The sequence below is a fragment of the Semicossyphus pulcher genome, unplaced genomic scaffold (genome assembly GCF_022749685.1).
Source record: "Semicossyphus pulcher isolate SPU_LCO1_2020_fin unplaced genomic scaffold, fSemPul1.0.p SCAF_18, whole genome shotgun sequence".
Lineage (NCBI taxonomy): Eukaryota > Metazoa > Chordata > Actinopteri > Labriformes > Labridae > Semicossyphus > Semicossyphus pulcher.
The window spans coordinates 24,507,408-24,516,530 of record NW_027211691.1 but is presented as its reverse complement, the minus strand read 5'-3'; the positions used below and the strand labels follow the sequence as shown (position 1 = coordinate 24,516,530).

General features: G+C 44.0%; 1 protein-coding gene across 1 annotated transcript; it reads left to right on the top strand.

Moving 5' to 3' along the window:
• LOC138596288 (SH2 domain-containing protein 1B) lies at positions 1-8,754 on the top strand. The gene is made up of 4 exons (XM_069667917.1): positions 1-409; positions 1,399-1,462; positions 7,418-7,625; positions 7,704-8,754. The coding sequence occupies exons 1-4, from the start codon at positions 267-269 to the stop codon at positions 7,742-7,744; spliced, it is 456 nt and encodes a 151-aa protein (XP_069524018.1). The 5' UTR covers positions 1-266; the 3' UTR covers positions 7,745-8,754.
• The last annotated feature ends 369 nt before the right edge of the window (positions 8,755-9,123 follow it).

The following is a 9,123-nucleotide window of genomic DNA, read 5'->3' as shown; positions in this document are numbered from 1 at the left end:
CCGTTCACTCTGCTGCACACCTCAGTGTGTTAACACTGACCTCTCTGTGTGCGTGCCTCCTTGCTGACACCCTGCAGACTTCAGGGAACCAACTTTACAAGAAGGGAGCCATCAGCACCAGATCTGGACCTGGACCCACGGCACCTGGATTGAATCTTTGGGGGAGTGTGGATGTTCTTTAAAATTAGTGGTGAGAAAGCAGAAGAGGTCTGGTGAGGACACTCTGGTGTCGTGGATGTCTTCCTCTGTCGCAGTCTCTGCTCACCATGGCTGCAGCTCTGCCGGTGTGCTACCACGGATCCATCACCAAGAAGGAGTGCGAAGATCTGCTGGGGAAGAAAAACAAGGATGGAGCGTACCTGATCCGAGACAGCGAGACCATCCAGGGAGCCATGTGTCTGTGTGTTTAGTGAGTATACTCTTAACTCTACTGGTCAAAGCCACAGTTCCTGTATGATGTTTTGCAGCTGCTGCCATGGCTGATAATTCTCCTAACGTTTGCTAATCGAAGTCTTTTTTAGCGCTTTAGTTTCCATAAGTATAAGCATAAATACTGGTGTCACTTGTGGTATTGGTAATAATATTATTGCTCACTCTATGATGTGTATTCTCAGGTTCTAATCTGATTTAATTGTGTCTTCCTTAAAAGTCTCAAACTTTCAGAAGGAGCTTAAAAGAAATGTGTCATAGAACATTTACATGCATTAACGAATTGACAGTGTCCAGTTATGCGTCTTGCATGTTTTCACCTCAATCATACAGATGAAATCATCGTGCATACAGTCCACAAAGTTTTACAACTTGTTTTTAAACTCTTGCACGGAAACAAAATTCTGTATTTAGAAGACGAGTCCTGCAAGAGTCAAAACAGGCGAACAATGCACGTAAAACACAGCAGACACAGACACGGTAAAAGCACGTCGCTCCTGTCGCTCCTGTCGCTCCTGTCAGACAAATTAGAGTTATTTCTGTAAAAGCTGAAACAGAAATATTTAAGAGAAGACACTTCGCTCCTCTGTTGTGGTCTGTAGGTTCCGCTGCATGTGGTTCTTGCCTCTGCCTTTTACCAGTTTTCCATTACATGTTCACAGCATTTCAGCACACGACAACGTCGTAAGCAGCTTTTAAGCAACAACAGATTCTATTTGTGAAAAGGATCTGGTGACAGGAAAAATGTCTTTCACGTCAGGTGTTAGTGACACTACGAGGACTGAAAGCAGATCAAGTTTGTTCCTGTAACTCATCAGCATATTGTTTGTTGTTGTTTCCCCGTTTTTCCAGAACTGTGCAAACTCCTAATCAACCATGACTTCAATTTACAGCTGAAGTGTTGCTCTTGTTTAACTTCTGCAGACGTCATGCATCAATAACGTGCATGTTGTGTGTGTGTTGTTGCAGTAAACAGAGGGTGGTGTACACCTACAGACTGCTGCAGACGACCACTGGAAACTACACTCTCATGGTAAACACACACACACACACACACCATCAGTCCATGACCCTCTGTTATATGCATGCATCAGTTGTGATCAAGTGACTGATAAGTTGCAGTTTTTGCAAGTGTTATTTCCCATCATGAAGGTTTCGAAGGTTTCAAAGGTTTCAAAGGTTTCAGCGCGCACGAGTTTAATTCTGAGTACTCCTCATAGAGCGCAGTACTCTGAGCACTGACAGCGTGCTGCTCTGTAGTAATGAGGATTGAAAAGTGTCAAATACTTCCTCTGATTCTCTCGGTTCTTTTTTTATTTTCGGATTATAAACCAGGAAACATTTCCAGTCCAGCAAAACTCTTTGACGTGTGTCCAGTGTTTCAGATAGTCAGAGCATGTTTATACGCTCCAAAGTGCTCTGATGTCATGAATTTAACTGACATGTACTTGAGAGTGTATATCGTTCATGCACGTTACAATGTTACAGTTTCATTCAGCAGACGCTTTTGTCCAAAGCGACGCACATCTGAGAGTCACCACACGTGCACGTACACCGAACGCTAACCGTGTGTTTATGTTTGACATTGTTTATATTTTGGTTTTGTGGATTACTGATATTTTCATCTTTAATGCTGATGAGCCTATTTTGCACTCTCTCTGCTTTTAACTGCAACAACTGCTCAACGATGATGATCTACTTTACCTTAACTTCCCTCCAAAAAGGCCACATCTTGTTCTGTCGATAAAGGGCATCCATCCATTCATTATCTATACTGCTTATCGCGGGGGGCTGGAGCCTATCCCAGCTGTCATTGGGCGAGAGGCGGGGTTACACCTGGACTTATCACCACTCACTCATACCTGACACTTTCCCACCAGAATTAGTGCGGTGACGCAGGTTTTTCAGACCCTGGAAGACCCGCTTATAGATGCCGATTGTCTCTTTTCCCATTGCCAGTGAAGTTTCCTCCTGTCGGTCTCTTTTCTGCTGCGTTGCCGTCTGACGTCACAAACGTGCCACAGACAGGGTTAGTCACCAGTGAAGCTGTTTCGGTGGTTAGGTCTTTATTGTATCTGTTACTCATTCAGTTTGTTTATCAAACTCGGCGGCGACAAATTTGGAACGATGTTCGAGCGCTGCTCGGACAAGACGGGTGGAATTTGTAGCGGAGATGACAAGGAGATGCAGAAGTTACAGACGGAGCATAGCATCGCGCCGGAGGGGGCGGAGATTAGCGCGTCGACAGGTTTTGTGTTCAATCAATGCCGATCGGAGCCGAGGAGATAATTACCCGGGTCTACTGCAGAGTCATGTGACCCGTCTGAATGCCGATTGTAACCTTTCACACTAAGCAAAAAAGCCGAGCGTTAGTGGGTTTTTTGAACCTGTGGGAAAGTGGCTGTAGAGACAGACAACCTTTCACGCTCACATTCACACCTACAGGCAATTTAGAGTCAGCAATGAACCTAACGAGCATGTCTTTGGACTGTGAGAGGAAGCCGGAGTACCCGGAGGGAACCCGCGCATGCACGGGGAGAACATGCAGACTCCACACAGGAAGGCCCGCTACGTCTGAACCGTGATTCAAATAAGGAACCTTCTAGCTGTGAGGCGACAGCGCTAACCACCGCACCATCGGTCAGCCCCGATAAAGATCAGACAGCAGAAGTGAGAGATGAGATAAAAGTGTGTGTAAATATCTCGATTTCAGCAGTGGAAACTTTACATTTTAGTTAACTTCTTATTTGATAGTGGAAAAAAAAAAATTAGGTTGTGGGGCGCTGATTCTAGCTCAGTTTAGTGGGTGGAGTAGGCGGCCCATATACAGAGGTCACAGTCCTCGACACGGTGCCCGCAGCACCCACTCTCTTCTCCACATATTTCCTGTCTCTCTTCGGCTGTCTCTCCTCAGCTGTCTCTCCTCAGCTGTCTCTCTCAGGTGGCCTATATATGAAGGCAAAATGGCCCAAAAAATAATCTGCTAATAACCAGGTTGTTTGCTGAACATGAGTGTCGACTGAGGCAGATTGATCAAACATGACCCCGACATTAGAGCAGAAAGAGGCCTCATACTTTGCAACCTTTTCTGGAGCAACAATCAGAACCTTACTTGCATTATTTGTCTGCTGCACAAGTTAAGTATCGATGCAGAATACAGAATTTTGCATTTGATTGAATTAAGTAAGAGACTGTAAAGCCGTTAATATCAATACAAGCCATTCTGTTTTTCTGGTCCTTACAGAAACATTTCAGCATACTGAATCTAAACCTGCTGCTCTGTATTTATTTTCTAACAGCTTGAGTGATGAGTTTAAGGACACAGCCTCAGTGTCCTCAAAAGCAGCACACAGAAATACCACAGTCAAGCTAAAAGAGGTCACACCCACACTGATCTGCTGCTGAAGAGACAGAAATTTGCCTGAATGCTTGATAAGAGACGACAACAGAGTCGCCTCCATAGTTTCACTTCCTTCCTTCATCATGTGTTTATATTCCACATTAACGCTAAAGACAACCTGCAAACTTCGAATGCGTAACACGACCACACCTGATCTAAAGGTGCATAACATTTTATTTCTGCAACTATCAGGGCTATTAAAGCTCTTAACACAGAGACTAACACAGGGTGAGATAACACACAAGTACACCAGCTCTGTTCAAGTCTCAAGTGTCTGTCAGGTCCTAAAAATATCGATCTGTTCCTCCTCCTCGGACTGACACTCTCCATCAGATAGCACCGATCAGAGCGTCGGCACCTTTAAAGGACATTTCTCCCACAATAATGGAAACTCAGCAGTTATCAGGTCTACCCCTCGTCACAGGAAGCTCCTCTAACGTCAGCTCACACACACAAAAACAGTCACCACTCTGCACCAGACTCTGTTTATTAGGGGACACTTTTTTCCTTTCCATCTCACCAATCATCACGATACTGTTGACTCACTGCCCACCTCTTAAGACCTGGAGTAAAAAGCAAAAGGTCAAACTGATTTCCATCAGCTGGTCTTCGAGGTGGTTTAGATCTTTAAAGGCTATTTTATGAATATAATATTCGATGTTTCTGCTCCAGCATGTTTTTGAGTCATATTGCTTACATTTCTGTTTCCACTTCCACTCATCTAAAAATCCCTCTCCTCTCAGAGATGATTTTATCCTCCCACGCGTTTGCTGTTTCCATCATGTCAACATTTCCTCTTCTCTGTGCTGTTAGAGTCAAGCGTTTTTGAGCCTACTCACGAAAACTTAAATATTGACCAAATTGCAATCTCATCGGCTATAGTCTGAGACGATATAGCTTCTGGGGGGTGTCCCACCGGAGGTGAACGTGCCCACGGTAAGCGGTAAACGACTTCACAGCAGGATTTCCTCTTCTGCGAGCTGCACTGATTCAGAAAGAGAAACCGTTTTCTTGTGATGTCCTTGTTATTAACGGGTCTTACCTTTGCCGAAAGTTCATCATCACGATGCAGATTTGTAAGAAGCAAAAACTCAAGCTTTGTCAGGTCTGTCCTCAAGAGGAGAAGAAAACGTTTAAAATGCTCGTTTGTTGAACGGAGGTCGGATCGATCTGATGCATTCGAGGAAGTCGGGAAATCTGAACGCTAAGCGGCTTTTGTGACACAGCGCCAAGGGAATCATCTCAAGTTAAATTTTAGATCTAGAACAGATTGTTAGCTGTCAGCGTGCAGATGTCTGTGTATAGAGATTAAGAAGAAGCTAAATCGTCAGATCACGCTGATGGGAGCCGGGATGTCATTACGGTGGATTACGTTCCTCCTGCTTTTGCTCTCCTTACGGACTGTTTTCCCTGCATACGCTGCAGCCTGCTGATACATGATTGGTCAATATAACTCGGACTACAAGCGTAGTTCAAACACAACTCTTAGCTTCCTGGAAATCCACGTCCCTACCTAGTGTTACAATTTGGTTAACCTCTATTTACATTATAAAGACACTAGTGTTAATCTCTATTTACAGGTTCTACATAGAATCTGTAAATAGAGGTTAACCAAATTGTAACACCAGTGTCTTATAATAACAGATCAGAGTCACAAACAAGTAAAAGTTTGTTGTGTTTTTTGTACCAACAGTTTGATAACAGGCTTCCACATTTCTGATGTTATTTCAGTTTCATTCTTTGCTGCTTTTCACACATGAGTGATACATTTCTGATCTATTTTCACTATTAAAGTTCAGTACATGGGGCGCCGGTTTAGCGGTTAAATCATGCGTCCCACATACAGAGGCCACAGTCCTCGTTGCAGCAGCCGCAGGTTCAGCTCCCCCACCCTCTGCCCTTTGACGCGTGTCATCCCCTACTCTCTCCTCCCCTGATTCCGAAGCTATCCACCGTCCTCTCTATAAATAAAGGCATCAAAGGCCAAAAGTACATAATAAAAGCCCAGATGAGATTATGACGCTTAGACTACAAAACCACGTTTCCATTGTTGTTGTAGGTTTGGAAACATATCACATGCACACCAGGAGCATTTTGACTCTCGCTCTCTCTCTCTCTCTCGCTCTCGCTCTCTCTCTCTCTCTCTCTCTCTCTCTCTCTCGCTCTCTCTCTCTCTCTCTCTCTCTCGCTCGCTCTCTCGCTCTCTCTCTCTCTCTCTCTCTCTCTCTCGCTCTCTCTCTCTCTCACTCGCTCTCGCTCTCGCTCTCTCTCTCTCTCTCTCTCTCTCTCTCTCTCTCTCGCTCTCGCTCTCGCTCGCTCTCTCTCTCTCGCTCTCGCTCTCGCTCTCTCTCTCTCGCTCTCGCTCTCGCTCGCTCTCGCTCTCGCTCTCTCTCTCTCTCACCTGTGCTTGTCGATTTGCTTTAAATAGAAAACAGGACTATTGGACTTTGGGGAGGTCTGCTCTTCTAATTTTTCTAGCCAAACTGTCAGACATCTGCTCGTTCCAGCTTCTCCGATCTGAGGATTTATTGTTTTTCTCTGTTTTATATTATTTCTTTTACAAAATCTGCAGAGGTGCAGTGGTTAGCGCTGTCGCCGCACAGCCTGAAGTTTCCTTATTTGAATTCCGGTTCAGACGTAGCGGGCCTTCCTGTGTGGAGTCTGCATGTTCTCCCCGTGCATGCGTGGGTTCCCTCCAGGTACTCCGGCTTCCTCCCACAGTCCAAAGACATGCTCGTTAGGTTCACTGGTGACTCTAAATTGCCTGTAGGTGTGAATGTGAGTGTGAAAGGTTGTCTCTATGATTGACAAGTGATCAGTCCAGGTGTAACCCCGCCTCTCGTCCAATGATGGGCTCCAGGCCCCCTGCGACCCTGACCAGGATAAGTGGATGGATGGAAATCTGCAGAGAGAATCTGTGGCGGTTTCTTCCTCCTTATAGTTTTGATTATCTGACTACAACGTGCCACTTTGTCACTCCTTGTTTTTATGATTTATGTTCTACTCTGTGAGTTTAAAGTCGAGCTGAAACGGCATTTGGAGAGTATCTAGCTTCCGTATCGACGTGCAGGCGGGACATATCATGAGAGGGATTTGATTTGATCGTTGAGAAGGGGGCGTAGACAGACGTTCTCCACAGCGCAGTAGCTAGCTAACTGACCGAGCGTTCTTGGTGCTCTGCGGCTAAATGTTGCAGATTGATTGGTTGAGATTGTTTGGTGCTAACTTACGTAAGCACGCGTCAAATTTAGTTTTACCGGAAGAAAAAATGATCTGATTTTGTTGTGTAACTTGTTGTGTTTTTGCTGCTGTGGTCTTGACCAGTTCTCTCTTGAGAATGACCCCATGATATTTAAATTACCTGCCAAACTTAAAGGTTGAATTAAAATACACTTAATGTCTTTGTGTTTTAAACTGTTGGTCGGAGAGAACGGGATCATTTGACGACTTAAACTTGAGCTGTGGGAACTGTGATGAACATTTTTGTTGTCGTCTAACCTCTTACACACAAAACAACTAATCGATTCTAAATATATTTATTTCAATAAAGCCCATATTCTTATGAACTGCATGATGTTTCTCCCTCAGACTTCAGGAGGTATGAAGGAGACTTTTTTTAAGACGTTGGACGAACTGATCCGTCACTATAAAAGGAGGAACCAGGGCCTGGCCATACACCTGCGCCACTCCGTCAAAAGGAAGACGGCCATGTTAATCCAGCCTCGATCCCCTCCTCAGCCAGCTGCACCACAGAGACTGCAGCTCGAATTGCCTGAAGACGAACACGACTATGAGAGTATGTCACATTTATTCATTTATTCTTCCTTTGCTTTAACTCGTGTTATATTTGACTTCTCCCTTCGTCTTCCTGCAGATGCTCCAACGTCAGAATACGTTGAAGTCTTGCCTTCCTGAACGACCCGGAGAGTTAAGCTTCAAAAGCTTGGAGACATGTTTTGGAATAAATTCTGAACTATGTGAATAACGAAAGAAAAGGACAAAGATCTTCTTCTGCTCGTCGTGTGATTTTACAGATGTTATTGTCTTGTTGTTTTCAGCCATGCTGAGGATGTTGAGTTGGATGGACAGCCATGAAGTTACCAATTCTTATCACTGTTGCTCTCCTAACTTTCATTTCTTTTTACTTACATACTTGCAAAACAAAAAGACAACACGCTAACACGCTAAAAATATGTTTAACATGGTCCATGCATTCTTGTGGTGTCGGAATAGTCTGATAACTTACTTCCTGTCTGGGATATTTCAGGTGAACATCCCCTCAGATCTGCCCTCAGATGCATCTTTAAAGGGGCCGTATCTTTTAATGCATATTCTCATGTTTTTATAGGTTTCACATGTTTGGGTGTTTTTTATTGTTCACAGTGAAAAAGGGAAAACTGCATAATTCCGTCTTTTTCCAGAATCACATGTTTAAAAGGTCGCCTCTGAAATGGGCCGTTCAGAACCTCAGGCTGCCTTCTTGCACTAGCTTGTAGTCACGATTTCAGCTTACCATTCGGATACCTCCTGCTGATTCTGGCTCGTACATATAAGGCCGAATAGCCGATCCTAGAGCAGCCATGTTTTCTACAAACCTGTTTTCCATCTTTGTGTCTGGAGTCTGGTTCCTCATCCTCTATGAACGTGAGATGACTGACATCTTATCACACAGAAACATGGTGGTTAAAAGTAAATGTTGGGTTGATTGTAAGAAAGGGTTTCATTATTTCTCAGCATGTTTTTGCTCACATTTTGTAATATGTTATTAGGCTGAGGCGGTTTGTCGCCGTCCACCTGAAGTCGATTCACTTAGTTATATCAGAAGAGTTATTTATTAGCATTAAGCCTGATCAGAAGTCAAGTAAAGCATCTTTTTAGTCGTATAAGAGATGTTGTGAAAAACATGTTTGAACACTGATGAATAAAATACAACACATCTTTTTTACAGCGTCCATGTTGTTTTTTGTATCACAACTTAAAGGTGACAGTTCTGGAGAAAGACTGTAAATATCGTTGTTCATAAAATCCTGGCTATAAAACCCTTATAAAGTGTAACACGGACAAATCAGACCGTCTCCGTCCGAGCAGCGCTCGAACATCGTTCCAAATTTGTTTCCGCCGAGTTTGATAAACAGACTGAATGAGTAATAGATACAATAAAGACCTAACCACTGTAACAGCTTCACTGTTTGCTAACCCTGTCTCCTGCACGTTTGTGATGAAGCAGCAGAAAAGAGACCAAAAGCAGTACACGCTGGCAACGGGAAGAGACAATCGGCATTTATTAGCGGGTC

Bases quoted from the DNA above. Each gene is read 5' to 3' on its own strand.
- LOC138596288 (XM_069667917.1), top strand. From the start codon at position 267: ATGGCTGCAGCTCTGCCGGTGTGCTACCACGGATCCATCACCAAGAAG. The intron at 410-1,398 runs GTGAGTATACTC...GTGTTGTTGCAG, and splicing joins GCCATGTGTCTGTGTGTTTA to TAAACAGAGGGTGGTGTACA. The intron at 7,626-7,703 runs GTATGTCACATT...GTCTTCCTGCAG, and splicing joins AGACGAACACGACTATGAGA to ATGCTCCAACGTCAGAATAC.